This window comes from Eublepharis macularius, chromosome 5 (genome assembly GCF_028583425.1).
Source record: "Eublepharis macularius isolate TG4126 chromosome 5, MPM_Emac_v1.0, whole genome shotgun sequence".
In the NCBI taxonomy this organism is placed as follows: domain Eukaryota; kingdom Metazoa; phylum Chordata; class Lepidosauria; order Squamata; family Eublepharidae; genus Eublepharis; species Eublepharis macularius.
Window position 1 is genome coordinate 125,295,579 of NC_072794.1, and position 18,756 is coordinate 125,314,334.

Consider the following 18,756-nt stretch of genomic DNA (forward strand, 5'->3'; position numbering starts at 1 on the left):
TAGTAAGCATTTTAATTGGCACTGTTCCAATCCTTTCCACATGAAGTCTTTCTTTATTTGCTTGTAAAAGTCTGGGCCTATTCTCAGTATTCAAGGTCACAAAAGGATTCACGATACTTGCAAATATGCATGCATGGATCCACTGTCAAGGAGGAACAGTTTTTTTTTACTTTCAACATCCTCATTATCACAAATTCTTAGCACATAATCATTTTCAACATTTATCTGAGCATATCTACCATTGCTTCTTATTCCACTAGAGTTGCCTCTGGTTTGAGATCTGAAATTCCTTCTATTAACATTTCCTCTGCTGTTGTAATTTCCTCTGCCAACAGGTGGTGTTCTTTCATTGTGAGCATGTGAACCAGAGCCAGTAGGCTTTTGACTATGCACCTCTTTTGATTCACAGTCTCTGGAGAAATGATTTCCCCCACATAAGAAGCAATTAATCTTTCTGCCTTTACGTCCATGTTTCAAACAGACATTCTGTCAGACATAGTCTCTGAATCATCAGCTTCTCTCAAATCAGTCTCCTCTCTCAAAACTGACAACAAATCCTCTAGTGATACATTCTTTTGGTGTCTCAGATAAAGCACAGGCCCCTTGTAACTGGGAGGGAGGCCGTTTAGAATTGCTGCAATAACGTCTTCATCTTCTGGCACTTTATCACAGTCTTTCAATTGATTATAGACTCCCATGAGCCTTTTCAATTGAGCAGGCAATCAATCACTTTCTCTTATTTTAAAATCATACAGTTGGCTCTTTAAGTACAGAATTTTACTTGATGTCTGCCCTTCATACTTTTTCTTTAAAAGTTCAATAGCCTTTGCAGTTTCCAGGGTATGCAAGCTAGGCACTTTATGGCGAGTTACTGAGCTCACAATTAAAGTTTTTGCCAAGCCATCTTGCTTAAGAAAAACAATCCCTTTCCTCTTCATCTGCTGGGATATCTTTAGTTAAGGCATCAGAGGCACCATACATTTGCAGCTGATTTCTCAGTGCAGTATACCACCAGCTATAATTGTTCTGGTTTAAACTGTTTTAAACCCCCCTGGGCTAGGTTCATTGGGCTTGCATCTACTCATGTTCCTTTGATTTGAAGAACTTGGAGTGGTCATCTTGGTGTTTAGTTCCTTGGGAACAATCCCTTCATCTTCGTTCTTCTGTGCCTCCACACATGGGGACTGCGCAGGCGCAGGCCAGCCGCCGGAGAATTTTCTAGAGCTTCCATGGCTCCGAAGGGGCCGTTTGTCGCGCGCCTCAGCGACCGTTTTCCCGCCCAAACGGTCACGTGATCCTCCAGCGACCAACGGCCCCTTCCCTCAGTTCTCTTCTTGCCGCCGCTTGGAGAGAACGTGAGCTTCGTTGCTCTGTGCTTTTGTGCTTCGTGCTTTATTCTGACTGATTGCTTGGCTTTTGACTTCGGACTTCGTGACCTCGACTATTCTTCGGATCTCGTTTGGACTTTGTTGTGGACTCGGTAATTTGACTCGGACTGTTTGTTGACCTTCCTTTTGCGTGCCCCTGAAGATGGCCTCAAAGGCTCTCTTCAAGCATTGCCTCCAATGCCACACTAAAATGGCCAAGACCGATGGCCATGAACTGTGCCTGTTCTGTTTGGGGGAGACCCATAATGTAACGGCCTGTAAGATTTGCCAGGGCTTCACCAGCAAGGCCCGACAGGAGCGCAAGGCCCGTCTTAACTCCTCCCTGTGGCAGAAGGTCATGTCCGGAGGCGCCCCGTTGCCCTCCTCCAAGGCCGGCCCTAGCCCCTCTGCCGAACGGCATTCCGGAGCTGGCTCAGTGGCCTCCGCGAGGTCGGGGTCGAAACCGCGTCCCCCGAGTGCCTCGGCGTCGAGAGCGGCCTCTCCAGCGCAGGGACCGGTGCGGCCGCCCCGTAGCGCATCTTCCACCAGGTCGGATCCGAGACCGACATCGGAACCGAGGATCCGTCTACCGAGTCCCCGATCGGAACCGACGACCGGGTCGATTCCGGTAAAACCTAAGAGATCGAGGCCGAGGTCCCCTTCGAAGGCGAGGAGCGCGTCGGTTCCGAGGTCTTCTTCGGAACCGGCGAAGAAGAAGAAGAAGACCAAACATCACCGGTCGTCGCATCCCGCTCCCCAGGAAGAGGTCATCGTGCTTCCTCACACGCCTTCCCCTCATCTGGATTCCCCGGAGCCAGAGGACATCTCCGTGCCGGTGCCGGATCCGATGGCCTTCGAGACGGTGCCCGCAGAATTCTCTTCGGGACCGGAGCCGAGCCCGCGCCGTCGGATCCGAACATCGCCTGCTCTTCGGTCGCCGAGGCTGGAACCGAGCCCGTCTCCTCGTCGGAGCCGTCCGTCGCCTGCCCGTCCGTCTCCACCAGCTGCCGGTCGTGAGCGACGTCGGTCTGGGGACAGTGTCCGATCGGTCCGGTCCACTGCGTCCCGACATCGACAGGCCTCCTACCTCCCCTCGCCATACCATTGCCAGTGGGAAGGGGCACCTGCAGGTTTCTCCGTGTCGGAACCGAGGCCTTCGACATCGAGGTCGACGTGGGCTCCCCCTCCGCACCAGGTTCCGGAATCCCAGCTCGGTTCCGATGAGGAGGATGTGGAGAGCTTTGGCGGCTACCAGTCGGAGTCCTGGTCCGAACCATCGCCAGCTGAAGAGCTTGTACCATCTGCGGACTCGCCATTCGAGGACCTCCGCATCTACGCCGACCAGATGGCGAGGATGGCCAAGGCTCTCGAGATGGACATCTCCTCGGCGGTTCCCCAGACCAAGGACAAGCTCCTCAAGCGCATTTATGGAGACAACCCGGCATATGTTGGCTTCCCCATGCTCGAGGGTCTTGAGGAAATCGTGGAGAAGGTGTGGCAGGTGCCCTGCGATCAACCTCCAACATCTAAGAGGATTGAGCAGCTCTACAAGATCAAGCAGGGTACCTGGCCGGCGCTGGTGAAACACCCTCCACCTTCCTCCTTGGTCACAGAGGAGTTCAACCCCAGGCGATCGGGTCACTCCTCGGTACCTGCCGATAAGGAGGGCAAGAAACTGGATGCCATGGGCAGGCGCCAATACATTGTTTCTTCCCTAGGTCTGAGGATTGCCAACTATCAGACCATCATGGCAGGGTACCAGCTGTACCTCTGGGAGAAGTTGGCATCCTATACACGAGACCTCCCTCCTGAGCAGAAGGCTGTGGTGTCCCTGCTGCAGACAGAGGCTGTGAGGCTGTCTAAGCAGCAGATGAACGCTGGAAGCCACGCTGCTGACACTGCTGCTAGAGGAATGGCTTCGGCGGTGGTCCTCAGGCGCCACTCCTGGTTGCGGTCTACGGCCCTGTCCCAAGAGGTGCGTTCCAGAGTGGAGAGCATGCCATTTGAGGGGGACTCGCTCTTTTCCAAAGCGACCGACGAGACCCTGAAGAAAAAGAAAGAGGACCGGCAGACGGCGCGGTCTTTGGGCCTGGCTCCAGCGGACAAGCCCTCCTCCAGGTCACGGTACGCTCCCCGATCTGGTCCTTACCATTACCAGGGCAGATACCATCAACAGCGGCCAGGCTACCAGCAGTATCCTGCTTACCAACAGCGGCCTTACCCTCCCGCACAACAGCAGAGGAGGCGTCGGCCCTTCAAGCCTCGTCCGGCACAACAACCGGCCCAGCAGAAGGATCAGCAGGGCACCGGGAGGCAGTACTGACGGGTCACGCCAGCCGTATCCCCGAACTTTTCGGACAGACTTAGTCCACTCCTCTCTGAGTGGGAGTCAATAACATCTGACTCATGGGTCTTAACTATTGTTGAACTGGGATACGGGCTGGAGTTCGTTGAGCTGCCTAGATGCAGTTCACCCCTGACAGCTGTCAATAACACTATGGCCGAGCTGGATGCGGAGATCGTGTCGCTCTTGGCCAAAGGTGCTGTGGAAGAATTGCCCTATGAGGACTCTGTAAAGGGATTCTTCTCTAGGTTCTTCCTGGTCCCTAAGAAGGATGGGGGCTTACGTCCCATCTTGGATCTGAGGGGCCTTAATGCCTTCCTCAAGGTGACCAAATTCAAAATGGTAACGTTGGCGGCTGTGATCGCCTTGCTGAAACAGGGGGATTGGTTTGCGGTTCTTGACTTAAAAGACGCATACTTTCACGTGGGCATACGGAAGGAGCACAGGAAGTACCTGAGCTTTGTTTACCGGCAACGGGTTTTCCGGTATAAGGTGCTCCCCTTTGGCCTGTCCACTGCCCCACGAGTGTTCACTAAATGTGTGGCCCCTGTGGTTTCCTTCCTACGGGAAGAAGGCTGTACCATCTTTCCGTACCTCGATGACTGGCTCATCGTGGCTGAATCAGAGTCTAGGCTGGTGCAGGACATTGGCTTGGTACTTAGCACTTGCCAACGCCTGGGGCTCCTGGTGAACTTGGAGAAATCCAAACTGGTGCCCAACTGCAAGGTGTCCTACATTGGTGCACTGTTAGACTCTGTGGAGGGTAAGGCCCTGCTCCCCTTGGAGAGGGCTCGGTCCCTAAGGGGTCTAGTGGCCGTGTTTAAAAGGAACCGGTTCCAGTCTGTGCGCACTATCCAGTGCTTACTAGGGCATATGGCAGCGGCCACCTCTGTGGTGCCTTTCGCTAGGCTGCGTATGCGCCCTCTACAGAACTGGTTTGTGCGGAGGTATGATGCTCTACTGCACCCTCCGTCCCTCAAATTCTCTATCCCGAGGGTCATCCTCTCCTCCTTGGACTGGTGGCTGTCTGACGACAACTTGTTTAGAGGGACCCCTTTCGGGTATCAACACCATGACATCACGGTTACCACTGATGCCTCTCTGTTGGGATGGGGGGCTTACTGTGGTGATGTGTCGGTGCAAGATGTCTGGTCTGACAGGGAAAAGACCCTCCATATCAATGTGCTTGAACTAAGGGCCATTCGTTTCGCACTTGTGTCTCTTACAGCACTGCTGAGAAATCGTCATGTCTTGGTGCAGACGGACAACACGACTGCCATGTACTACGTGAATCAGCAGGGGGGCACAGTGTCCATGGCCCTGTGCCGGGAAGCCACACTCACTTGGCAGTGGGCTATCAAGAACGGCGTGTCGCTCCGTGCTATACACGTGGCTGGGTCGGACAATGCCCGGGCAGATGCCCTCAGCAGGGTCCCTTTACTGGAACACGAGTGGGAACTGAACGTTGAGTGCGTTGGGCCGATCTTCCAGATGTGGGGTCATCCAGTGATAGATGTGTTCGCCACTGCGGCGACCACCAAGGCCCACACGTTCTGTTCCAGGGCAGGGAGCGACCCCCTCTCTATTGGGGATGCCTTCCAGTTTACGTGGACGCAGGGCTTGCACTACATGTTTCCTCCGTTCCCCTTGATTCCCAGGGTCCTGTGCAAGATAGAGGAGGACGGGACGGACTGCATCCTAGTGGCCCCCTTCTGGCCACGGCAGGTTTGGTTCCCGAAGCTCCTGCGGATGTCCCAACGGACGTATGTGAGTCTGCCCCCTCGGCAAGACCTTCTCCTGAACGGGAGCCTAGTCCACCACGATCCCAGGAAGCTGCATCTAACGGCTTGGCGGATCGTTCCTCCCCGATAGGCTTTACTGACGAGGTACAGAGGGTCCTCCTGAATGCTCGTCGGCCATCCACTAGGCGCGCTTATGCGGCCAAGTGGCGCAGGTTTGAGCTCTGGGCACTTGCCAGAGGAGTGGTGCCTGACATCAGTCCCTTGGGGGTGGTGTTCGAGTATTTGTGCCACTTGCGTGGCCTGGGCTTGAAGGCTTCCTCCCTCAAGGTCCACCTGGCAGCGATATCAGCTGCTCACACCCGAGTTGAGGGTGCTACGGTGTTTTCTCACCCACAATCCCGCCAGTTCCTTAAGGGCATGTACAATCTTTACCCACCTGTGTCAGCGCCAGTGCCTCAGTGGTCGCTGTCCTTGGTGCTCTCACGTCTCATGTTGCCTCCATTTGAACCGATGGCTACATGCCCCTTGGATATGCTATCCTATAAGGTAGCATTCTTGTCAGTGAGCTGTCTGCACTGAGGTCTGACCCTCCCTTTCTTGTGTTTCACCCCAACAAGGTGGTCCTGCGTCCCTGCCTTGGGTTCCTGCCTAAGGTGGTGTCCGCCTTCCACCTCTCGCAGGATATCTCACTGCCTGCATTCTTTCCTCAACCCTCCTCTAAGGGGGAAAAGGCCCTCCATACCCTAGACTTGAAGAGGGCCCTAGCCTATTACCTGGATAGGACGAAGGGATTCCGCTCCAGTCCTCACCTGTTTGTATGTTTTGGGGCCAAGGACAAGGGTAACAGGGCTTCCTCACAGACCCTGTCTAGGTGGATTGTGACGGCCATTAGCAAGGCCTATTCCCTAGCAGGGGTGGCTTGCCCGCTTCATGTCAGAGCCCACTCCACGCGGTCCCAAGCATCCTCTTCGGCACTCCTCAGGGGGGTGCCCCTGGTTAACATTTGTAAAGCAGCCACATGGTCCTCTGCAGACACCTTTGTCAGGCATTACGCCGTTGATGTCAATGCGGAGCAGGATGTATCTGTGGCCAAGGCTGTCTTACACTCCCTTTTTTCCTGAGGGAGTTTTGGAATGACTTTCTTGGCGTACCTGTTGGGTACCCTTGAGTGAAAGTGTGTATATATGTACCTGGGGGTGTGTATATATGTAAATATTGAGTATTTATGTGTCCTTACACAGTATTTTTACATAGATGTATATATGCATATCTATTTATTGTTGATCTTGTTTGCTTAATAAAATTGTGTTGGACTTCACCCCCGCCTTCCTTATTGTGTGAAGCTTGGTACACTCCCATGTGTGGAGGCACAGAAGAACGAAGATGAAAACAGGGTTAACATACCTGTAACTTATGTTCATCGAGTTCTTCTGTGCTGACACACAACCCTCCCTCCTACCCCGCTGTGAACTCCAATGCACAATACTGTGATGGCTGTAACGGATATTGGTGTTTTTAAGGTGTTACGGCTGAAGTGTGTTGGTCAAGCGGCGGCAAGGGAGAACTGAGGGAAGGGGCCGTTGGTCGCTGGAGGATCACGTGACCGTTTGGGCGGGAAAACGGTCGCTGAGGCGCGCGACAAACGGCCCCTTCGGAGCCATGGAAGCTCTAGAAAATTCTCCGGCGGCTGGCCTGCGCCTGCGCAGTCCCCATGTGTGTCAGCACAGAAGAACTCGATGAACATAAGTTACAGGTATGTTAACCCTGTTTTTCCTCTTCATCTGCTGGGATATCTTTAGTTAAGGCATCAGAGGCACCATACATTTGCAGCTGATTTCTCAGTGCAGTATACCACCAGCTATAATTGTTCTGGTTTAAACTGTTTTAAACCCCCCTGGGCTAGGTTCATTGGGCTTGCATCTACTCATGTTCCTTTGATTTGAAGAACTTGGAGTGGTCATCTTGGTGTTTAGTTCCTTGGGAAGGTTGAAACAGGCACGCACCAGGTTAAAAGGCTTCTTTTTAGGCTTCAGGTCATCTTGGTGTTTAGTTCCTTGGGGACGTTGAAACAGGCACGCACCGGGTTAAAAGGCTTCTTTTTAGGCTTCAGGTGAAAGAGATCAGTCTGCTGCAAGCTTCTTTCCCTGGCTTGCAGGAGCTTCAAACAAGAGAAAAAAATAGCTTTAAAGGTTTCTGCTACTGCTGCTGATGCAAATCAGTTCAAACAATAACTCTCAAATGCTTGATTTGAGATGTTTGCTGTCCTGAAAACAATTAACAGTGAGCAAAAAGTTGCCATTTAGAAAAAAATCCAAGCCTCTGCCTAATTAGCGTCTCTCTAAAGATCCATTGAGTCATTCAAAAAATCATTAGCATTGCAGACATCCCAAGCTGCTCTGCTACCTTAGTTGCAGCCAACCCTCTACAACCAATTTTGTTGCAACCATCCTCTGCTACCAATTTTGTTGGGGATAATGGGTTAAAATAGTTTAAAATCAGCATTGCAATGGATCTTGAATCAATAGAGTCAGATGCCTGTTTACCTTAAAAACAGTTTTCTTCTAAAGGAAAAAGGTACACGGGGTTCCTACAGAATAAGAAACTCTATAAGCTACATCTTGCTGCTACATGCTACAAACTTAGACTACGAGAACAATGGAAATTCTTCCTCCTTCTTGACCCTCAGAGAAAATCACCTGACGTATTGACCAATAACAGTTTACAAACACATCTGTTTCCCGGGCTTTGAATCAGATAAGGCTATTAACTCTGTGCCAGGTTTTCCTCCAGGTCAACACAAACAATAGAAACACTAGGTAAACATATAAACCCCAAAATGACTAAATGTCAGACCTTGCAACATATATTCCAGCAATGGGCCCCATGCCTGAAAATGGCCACACCTTGGACTTAATCTTTTGATTTGAGCCCTTGAGGGAGGATCTTCTTTCAGAATTGGAGATTTGGCCTGAACCATGGACTGACCATTTCCATGTGAAGTCAAGAATGAATATGGCCCTCATACCCAAAAAGGGGGGCCCTAGCTAAAATGGTCCACCCACAAAGGCTCATGGATTCTTCTGGATTCCAAAACGCACTAGATTTTAGAATTCCAAACTCAGGCTCTATTGAGGTTGTGGTGGAAGCATGGAATCTGAAGCTTCTTGAAGCTATTGAAAAGATTGCTTCTCACCAACACCTCTCTCCCTTGCAGCAGAAACCAGCCCCATAGTTCACCACAGAGCTAAAGACTGGAAGACATCTTGAAAAATACTGGCAGAAAACTTGCGCTGAATCTGATAGAGCTCACTGGAAGACTATGAAGCAGCAGTTACAGCAGCAGAGAAATGTTATTTTTCTGCAACTGCTGCATGGACTAATTCATATCCATCACAGTTGTTTAAGATATCTCAACATCTTTTGACTCCTAAATCAGACCTTTTGCTGGTTCAAGAACAAGACAATTAGCTGCAACAACTTTGCAGATTTTTTTGCTCATGAAGTAGCTCAAATATGCTCTGATCTGGATGCCATCTGTAATATAGGTTGCACCTACTTACCTGTAACCATTGTTCATTGAGTCTTTCTATGCAGGCACACATTGGGGCTATGCACATGCAGGCCTGTTGACCGGAGAAGTTTCTATCACTTCTATAAATCTCCACTAGGGAGACACTTCTCCTAGTCTTGTCTCAGCCCATTTTCCCACCTAAATGGTCATGTGACTATCTGGAAGGTGTGATCCCTTCCCCTCAGTTCTCTTGAGTTGCTGTGATCTCATACTGGACGCCAGAGAGTTCACATTGGGGCAGGAGGGAAGGATGTATGCCTGCACAGAAGAACTCGATGAACAGTGGTCACAGTAAGTGCAGCCCTGTTTTTACCTTCATTCTTCTGTGCAGTTCCACATTGGGAAATTACCAAGCTACACACGAGGTGGAGTGAATCTCTCCCAGTCATAATTTATTAATCTTAATCATAATACGTAATAAACTTAGTATTTAAAAAGTTTGCAAATGTATAGGCTAATGGGAGATATACCAACAAACAAGTACCTGCAACAACTTAAAATTGCGTAATGCTGACTCTCTCTCTTCTTTTTTTTTTTAAAAAACAGATACCATAATACTGCTCCCACTATCACTATGTCATATGTGGGGTGACATCTAAAGTATAATGTCAGACAGACGTCAGATTATGACCAGATAGCTATCTTGCATATGTTTTTTTTAAAAAAGGAGTGCAATACTGCCACATACTGTGTGAAATTTATGTCTAAGGCATAATCCCCAATGAAGGCACTTGTTGATGACCAACTAGCTGCATCAGAGCACTTGGAACCATCTCGAAAAACTTTGCAATTCATATGGAAAACCTGCAGCTTTCTGACATAATACCTACAGAACTGCAAAAGACGGCACTACGTGGAACAGCGTACATATTACGCCGATATTTGGTTGATACTTAGGTCTCTGGTGGAAACTTGTATCAGCTTAATAAGGCCAATCAATAATAGCATGTGCCTCTGCTTATTGTTGATTGTATTTTGGATAATTCAAATAACAATGAAAATAGTAATAGCAGCAGCAATATACAGTATCCAGTAAATATAGTCTACAGTCCCTGTACCTTTATCAAGCAGCTTTATGAACCATTTTCTTACAGGATAGCCATCCTACCTGTGTAAAAAAAAGCCTTCCTTAATAATTCAGTTTTGCATAGTTAGCAGAAAGCCAGGAGCATGGGAGCCCTCCTCACCTCATCAGGCAGGCCATTCCATAAGGTGAGGGCCATAACAGAGAATGTGCATGTACAGGAAGTTGCTGATTTTCATCATTTGCAGAATAGTGCCTGCAGAATGCCCTGTTCAGATGAGCAAAGCTGCTGTGGTGGACGATAGGGAGGCAGCTGGTCCTGTAGATATGAGGTGCTAAGGCTATGAAGGACTTTGTATGTGATAGCCAACACCTTGAGTTGAGCATGGTAACTGATGAGTAGCCGGTGGAGTGAGTACAGAATTGGGTTTACCCGAAGCGGGAAAATGATCTGTAATACCCCAAAAGCCAAAGTGGCAAGCTGCCCCACCCCACTTACCTGGCCATGAAGCCAGAAAGAAGACCAGCTGGGCGATGGGGAAAGCCAGAGCCAGCTCCTCCTCTGCCCACGCCGCCTCCTCCACCACCACAATGGGCAGCAGGGAAGGCCTGGATCAGCTGCTTGGTGGGGATCTCCCTGCTAAACAGCTGATCCGTGGCTTTAAATACCCTTTTCCATGCTGCTTCACAGTGGCACAGAAAGGGGCATTTAAACCTCCACCGGCTGGATCAGCTGCTGGACGGAGATCTCCCCAGCCAAGCAGCTGATCCTGGAGTTTAAATGCCCCTTTCCATGCCGCTGCAAAGTGGCGCAGAAAGGGGCATTTAAACCCCTTGACCCAAATTGATATGAATTGGTTCAGGAAGCTTTGATTTGGGATTTTGGGCATGCTGGGCCCGATTCAGAAATCCCGAATCATTGCAAATCAGGTCTGATTCAGGTATTTTACCCGAATCAGAACCCCAAATCGCACACCCCTACTCCTGATGCACCATTCTACACCAACTGGAATTTCTGAGTTTATTTATATATACCCTATATAAGGAAACTAACTTCTGTAATACCTACATACACTACAAACTGAAAAATGTTTTATGTTATCTATAGCATTGAGAGAAAAATATCATAAAGAATATCATAGATTCTACTACTGGCAGCAAAAAGAGAACTCCTCCCCTCTAAGGCATGCACAGACCAAACTAAGTCTCTGAAGGGAGAAGATTTTTACACCTAAACATTAATTCCAGAAGCTTCCAGATTGAGGCTCTGCTGAAGTGAAAAGCCCAACAGTGTGGTGCACATACAACAAAGCAGAGGAGAAAAACTCCTGTACTTTTAGTTGAGTGTGGATTTTGCTGGCAGATGAGCTAGATTTAAGGATTTCATTATATGTGGGGGAAAGTATGGGACACCCAGAAACTAGGTTAGCAAAATAGGAGAGAAGGTATACAGATATCAAGATTAAGCAGTATTTGTTCAATACATATATTAGCAAATGAATACATGCCTTAAAGTCTATAAATCTGTTTTCCTCATGCCACTTTAGAGTCCTTTTGGTTTCTTACAGTAGAAACTGTTGTTGTTATTCTACCTAGTTTATCATTAAATCTAAAAGGGCTTTTAATATTAATAATGAATATTTGTATATTGTTTAATCATTTTTTGTTCTGACACAGGTGATCTGGATAGTTTTAATCCAACATCCTCAAGTGTAACACATGGTGATCAGACACCACTTCCCTCATCTTCACATTCTGCTTCCACATCTGAAGCATCTCATTTGCCAGGATTAGAAGAAGCGTTAATGAAAGTTCAGACATCTGAGAAACTGGAAGAACTGAAGAACACTATGCCTGAAAAGAAAAGCACTTTAATGGAAAACCATTTGGAGATAGAGAATACAACCTCTACAGAAAGGAATGTGAACAAGTGGGACCACCCTTCCAGCCTAGGTGATGAAGTGGCACATAATAATGCACAGTTAGCACAGGGCAAGGCAACCAGCAGAGGCAGATCAGCCAGTCCAAAGAAATTAAGCAATACTACTTCCAGAGATCAACATCAAGTACAAAGCATCAGCCCTAGGAAAGGTGAACCTAAGAAACACCACAAGGGGTGCTTAGACCAACCAGAGAGTCCCAGAAGACACAGAACCAAGCACCCAAGAACATCAACTGATAATGCAATTATTGGAAGAGGCCCTGGCCGGGAAAAGAGAGGCAGATCTGCCAGTCCCCAGAAATATCCAAAGAGTGAGAGAAGCAGAGACAAACTAAATATGGAACAAAGATCACCAGAACTTCAAAGCAAAACACCTGCTAGTGATAAAAGCTCAACTGTACCATCAAAAGATGAAAAAGTTATACTGGGAGACTTGGGAGCCATGAAGGAAAACAAGAACATAAATAGATCTGGGAAGGATGAGAATCATCCTTCAGACACTGCATGTACCAAGTCAGTAAAGCAGTCTCTCCCATTTTCTAAAGCTAATCAGTTTAGGAAGAAAAAGCTGGAAGATGAAAAAACGAAGTCAAGCTTTGAAGAGTCCAGCTCTAACCAGTTTCAAACGGCAGGTCTTCCTGACAAGTTAACAATTTCTGGGGATAAAAACAGTAGCCTTGAAGCAGAAAATCCTGTTCTCCTGAATAAATTCAGAGACAATGACTTAGAGCCAGCTGACAAAACCAAAGAGGATGGAATTTCTAAATCTGAGATTAGATCTCCGGTGAAGAAAACAATAACTCCTGGACCTTGGAAAGTACCAAGTGCAAATACAGTCACAAAAGCAGCAAGTGTGACTGACAAACGGGTTTGACTGATAAACTTTTTATAGCATATTTTAATTAGGTTTCTAATGTGGTCAGTTTGTTTTCACAAAAATATCATTTTTCAGACACTGTGATTGACCGAATGAAAAGTACATTTGATCATAAGTCAATTAGGCTGCATGAAGGACCTTTTGGATTGCATATAAGAAGCTCTCTTCAAAAGCTGCTGTCCTTTTGTCCCTTTTAAAGGTGGTGTCCTGCTGCTCCTGATGTTGCACTGCTAAGGCTTTCTGGTAGTATTGTGAGTTAATGAACAAAATTATTTAATGCCTATTATCAGTGTAATCATGATTCGCTACTTGTTCTTGTGCCAAGTTATCTACTGTATCCTGTTGAATCTTCTACTGCGTTTTCCACTGCCACAGAAAAGGAAGATTTTGTTTAAAGATGAGTATTTACTCAGGCATGCTGCATGTTTACATAAGGGATATTTCTGAGTTCTCACTGCTTAAAGCTAGGTGGGCTGGTTCTCTTGGCTATTTGGAATCAGGGAGCAAATGCACCCCAATAGCCTTTTCTACAAATATTTGCCCTCAAAACCATTCTGTACCAGCAAAATAAGTTTGGGCAACAAGTGACCCATTCTGCATATTTGATATTTTTATTTTACGGTATAATAATTTTGATTCAATTGTTGATACCAACCTTCAACACAATATACAAACTTCAATCTGAAAATTAAGTAGCAATTTTAAAATCACAATAGAATTCCATTAATTTCACTGAGAAGTGTAAGTGGTTTATGGTTGCCATCAAATTATGTGTTTTTTTAAACAAACATAACATTAGAAATGAAATATTCATAGTGTGCATATGCTTCCAGGCTTACTATGATGCTGTGTGTCAGAATCTCCCATCTGTTGTTTGGTTGTTTTTCTTAATGCTGACTAAACACTTGAAAACTTCCTGCCTGGCCTAAAAATTGAAGATTTTAAATCATAGCAAGCAAACCAGAATCAATCCAGCAACATCATCATCTTAAGAATTGTCCTTGCTTGTGCCTATTAATAGAAGCCTATCCTCTATTACTTTCCCCATTTGTATGTATATTATTTTCAACTTTTAAACAGAGTCCGTTGTCACTGAAGCAACAGAAACTGGTTCTGAACAGGAATTACCAGCTGTTTAAGAAAAAAATTCTGGTTAATCTATTCTGAAAATATATATATTTTTAAAATGTGTCATTTGATCTTGTTTAGGAACTCAAGTTGCTGTAGGAAGTATGTGCAAATATTGTAGAATATTACTGTGAAAATACTTAATATTTGAGTTAGGCTATGTAGATTAATATCTTGATAAATATCATGAACCTTTAAGTAAGGTGAACCCTTTAAGTAAGACTATCTCCACTCAATCACAGAATATAGCACTGAATGAAAACTGCAGAATTATCAGGATGACCTAGTGAAACTGAAGTGGTTCCTTTCCCCTCTACTCAGCAAGTAACCATCATCCCAACACTACTCTGCCATCTAATGGTGTGACCTAATTTGTTGTCCTCTGTTTAATGTGAACCCTCTTATCCAGACACTCTATATCTGTACGTATCTGCATAAAATGACTTAGCGATGTGGCCTTGGAATGCTGAGAAACCTATGGTTGTACTGGATGTAAATGTTTATATATTGTACAGCATCTTTATATATACTTCTGAGGTTCTGACTAGGAAGACCTGTAAATTGCTCATTATTTTTTATATAGATACATTAAAGAGAGACTCTAGTTCATGGCCTCTGGCTTACTGTACACTGTAACTAACTTCATGAATTTACTCATTTGGTCTACAGCTCATGAGAAAGTTGGTGTCATGCCAGTCATGAACAGAAGGACAATAACAGCGCTGTTCAAAAAAACAGATGGGCAGAAGTGCATATGATGTTGTAACAGATACATTGGGCAGAAGTTCTCACGCTTCTGCTTGTGAGACCTTTTACACAAGCACACTATCATTGCTGGAGTTAGAGTCATCTTCTTTGTGTAATAGTTTACAAGATGCTTCTGTGATGGGAAAGATGTTTTTGGCTTCAGCAATTGTAAATATGCATTTGTCATTCACAAAGAACACACCCAAACTGTCCTTTCTTCCTTGGCTTTTCTTTCTTTGTCTTTCTGTCTGGCTTAGTTGGATGTTAATTGTCATGAGTTCTTTCAACAGTTTGCAGCTCGCTCACATGAAGTACACTATATTTTCTATAGGAAGTTTTAGGGCCAGTGTCTTTCTTGAAAGATGGCAGTTTCTTCCCCTTCAGCAAGTTACCTTTATTAAAAATGGTTGCCATGCAATGACATTAAGCTACTTCACAGTTTTTTCCTATTGTGTGAAAAAACCATACAAATATATTCTTATATATGTGCATGCATTTGAGAGATGTTAAGAGTTTTAACTATGTACATGTGACAAAATGAATACAATAGGAAAAATGCAGATGTGAAGCAGTCCACATGCTTCTTAACCCTACTTTGCAACAAATGCATGTAAAGTGCTTTATTGTCAGCCTCCCAGAATGAGAAAATGTTCAGGGCCAATGCACTTTACATGGGGTAAATGCTACCAATGAGTGGTGTAATCTATCCCACCAGAAATTTGGCTTGTTAATTGCCTCTTAAGCAGTGTAAAACATCTGTTTTCATTCTGTGGCAGCATATAAACATTGCTGTATTCTCTCTTGGAGAGTCTGCATTCCTTATTCTGATTAATCTGAGCTTGCATAATGAGTTACTTGGAGAATGCTAATTATATAAAAACTATCATCTCTCCTGGTATGTGTGGCAGACCTACTGTAAGCCACCTTCTGGTGCTGCTGCTCATATGTTACTAAGCAACTGCAGCCTGAACTTTCAAATGCCAGGAAAGACTATACTCACAGGAATACAACGTCATTCTTTTTCTCTTGTAAGTCACCCAAAATAGGCGAGGCCCACACTTTGATAAAAAGCTTTTCTTGAATTTTACTAGGGTTTGTAATAGAGGTCCATTAGACTTTTCAAAGTGTAGGTAGATCAGTAACCTGCAGAAAGAATGTGTTTCTGCTAGAAACAAGCACCTGATCTAAGCACCACATAACCTACCTATGTCTAATTCTCAACATGGTCCAATCTACAGATACTTAAATTCGCAGATCAGGGCCATGTAGAGAGAAAGACTTTTTAAAAAATAAAGAGGAACAGCCTCGGGTTTACAAAAAACATAGGAAGTTTAAAATGGGGAGGACGTTAAAGCCTCCCTAAAACAGACGAACTTTGCCTATGCTTGTGCAGACAACGCTCCTCTATTAGCTCAGTGGCATCCAACTGCCTAGCAGCATGTGGGAAGCGGAAGGGGAGCCACTGCTGCTTGGGCACAGAGCCTGCAGCAAGGCAGGCAGGCGAGGTGGGAGGGCAGACTCCCCTCAGAGTAGTGGGGAGGAGTACAGGTAAAGATGGGAGAAGGCAGAGGAGGCAAGCAAGACCCCCCCCCCTCTAGAGTTTGCTGGGAAGGAGAAGGAGGCATGCTGCAAGCAGGCAGCCTAGAGAGCAAGGGGGTGGGATGGGATTCTCCTCCTCTCCTGAGACTTGCAGGTCTCTATTTGTCAATGTATCTAATGCTTCATATGGCCCCATATGTGACTACTAAAAGCTAAAAACTGGAACCATGAACAGACAAGCTAGATTTTTCTACAAACCTGAGAAAATTACCAGGCGTATAGAAAATTCTGGGGGGGAAATAATAGGGGGGAGGAAACTTTAGGAAATGCATGCCCTTTGGGCAACCACACCAATATTTCAAGCCTGGGGAGAAAAGCTGAAGACTAGGGGGCAGGGAAGGTTGATTGGTGGAAAGGAGAGAATGAAGCAGGGAAATGGGAAAGAATGGGGTTACTAGGAGAAAAGAAACAGGAAATAATGTAGTGAAGGGGATAGAGGGGAAATGAAATGACCCCCTCCCCCTGCTCCCCCCCACAAATCCTTATAGATGCCTGCCCCACTTGTTCATATTCTAGCCCACCAAAACCGGACTAGTTGGAACTATTTCTTGCGGCAACAAAACTCAATTGTTGCAACATGTTCTTAATTTCACATTTCTCCGGTAAGAGGCAATGAATGATTTCTGCTGTGCTCCGTGGGAGTTGCAGGTTTGTCTGATTAAGATAACTTTTGCTTATTAAAATAATTTACCAAGTTTATTGTATCATATTTTCAAGCTGTGTCATCACTTAGAAGAATAAGGAGGCATGCATGTTTTTGTAAAGCACCAGCTTCCATACCAAGCCCATGTTGCACTTCTGTCTTTCCTCCATTTATCCTTCTTGTGCCATGCACAGGGGAGGACTTAGCCTCTGTTCTTCAAGTCATGGTTTGATTTTCCATAACTAAAAAAGTAATTGGATATCATTAAAATCAAACTGAGAAAGTAGGCTTTGAGTCTGATTAAAAACCCCTCCCCAGCAAAAGTGGTTTCATAGTTTAGACAACCGTTTGGATCAGATGGCACCAGCCTGTTGGTGCAGCAGCATCTTCTAGCAAAACAGCTTTTCTGTTTGTGGAGGAGGTAGATTTTTGCCAATTCCCCTTTCCTGCTGCAGTTTCACAATTTGTTCCCCAACACCATGACTTTGGGAACCAAAGAAGCAGGGAGGTAAGGTAGTTGCCTTCCTTTAGTGTGTCGTTTAGCATGTCTCCACTCATGTTCCTTAAGATCAAAACTTAAGACCTTTCCCCATCCCCAGAGCAGAAAAGCTGAGTACCAGATCTAGCCATTGTCCAAACCAGTCCCCATTTTTTTGCCCAATAGGTCTGATGCTGTTTTCTACATACTTGCAGTCTACAAAAACAGCAGAAAAGAACAACTTGTAAATTCTCCAGCTAGTAAGTCATGGTTGGGGCAGAAATCACAAGCACAGAGTTTCTAGTTGTCTTAGGGCTGTTATAAGAAGTAAGATTTCAGTATCAAAGGAGAGGGAATATGAAAGAGAAAATTCTAAGTATTTTCTAAATATTGACAGAGGTTGTGCCTGAGACAAAAATGTGTACATCTCTGTAATTCTGTTCCCTTCAGTCTTAACAGAGTGGTAAGAAAACACATTCAAAAATAATCATTCATTTACTTCAATTACTCTGCCTGTCTTAGCACTTACTCTGATATTGAATCCTAGCAGATCACTTATAACACCAGAGACTGCAGACAAGATCACCACACGTGTAATGTTGTAGATTAAGGGATTCATTGTCAACCCATACAGTCTAAATGGCGTATCTAACTCCTGCAGTAAAAGAAGACAAATTAATATGGCAGTTCTGCTGCCACATCCATATGGTAAGGGATTATGTGGAGCAAATCTGTTTGTGGAGTACTAATTGACAAACTGCTGCAAAAAGTTGCATTCTTCTTAACCACTCACCTTCAGGAGCTTGGTAGAGAGTTTTAAGACATTATTCACAAGAATGAGCTGCTCTTTCTTGTTTGGCTTCTTCTCCATCTTTAAATATAAATTTACCTGCAACACAGATTGGTTTTAAAAGCATTTGTTCAGCACAGACACTGATCCAAGTCTGTTCTGCAAGTGTTAGGTCTGCTGGTTTGCTCAGCTATGGCACAGGTAACTTCCCTCATCCTCCTTTAAAGCTAACAGCCCTGGATTACAGATGACACTAACCAAAGCAATGCAATGCATGCATTGTATCAGTAACTAACATCTTTTTCTGTGCACAATAAGCAAGATACCTGAGACTGACTTTAAAAGGAGTTTTAAAGTTATATTTTAATTATATGGACACACATGCACTGTTTATCTGCATGCCAAAGAATACCTCTGTTTGGTTCTCTCATCACTTAGAAACTCAAATTAGATGGAGATGACAACAGTCCAAGAAGGCAGATTTACACATTAATCCTAGCTGAA

At 45.6% G+C, this 18,756-nt stretch overlaps 2 protein-coding genes across 10 annotated transcripts in view; one reads left to right on the forward strand and one right to left on the reverse strand.

The window, feature by feature from the left end:
• Positions 1-14,602, forward strand: part of MAGI3 (membrane associated guanylate kinase, WW and PDZ domain containing 3) — a 381,198-nt gene extending 366,596 nt beyond the window's left edge. For 3 of the 5 annotated variants that reach the window (XM_054979846.1, XM_054979847.1, XM_054979848.1), the window contains one exon: positions 11,726-14,602. In XM_054979846.1, the coding sequence (XP_054835821.1) occupies positions 11,726-12,864 (1,139 nt within the window). In that variant the 3' untranslated portion in view covers positions 12,865-14,602. The remainder of the gene's footprint in view (positions 1-11,725) is intronic. The other 2 variants (XM_054979849.1, XM_054979850.1) reach the window with 1 other exon arrangement.
• Positions 7,248-18,756, reverse strand: part of PHTF1 (putative homeodomain transcription factor 1) — a 46,563-nt gene continuing 35,054 nt past the window's right edge. For 4 of the 5 annotated variants that reach the window (XM_054979853.1, XM_054979854.1, XM_054979855.1 and 1 more), the window contains 3 exons: positions 18,256-18,351; positions 17,992-18,117; positions 15,898-17,226 (listed from right to left, as the gene is read on the reverse strand). In XM_054979853.1, the coding sequence (XP_054835828.1) occupies positions 17,206-17,226; positions 17,992-18,117; positions 18,256-18,351 (243 nt within the window). In that variant the 3' untranslated portion in view covers positions 15,898-17,205. Of the gene's footprint in view, positions 7,612-15,897; positions 17,227-17,991; positions 18,118-18,255; positions 18,352-18,756 lie in introns of those variants that run through there. The other variant, XR_008597045.1, reaches the window with a different exon arrangement.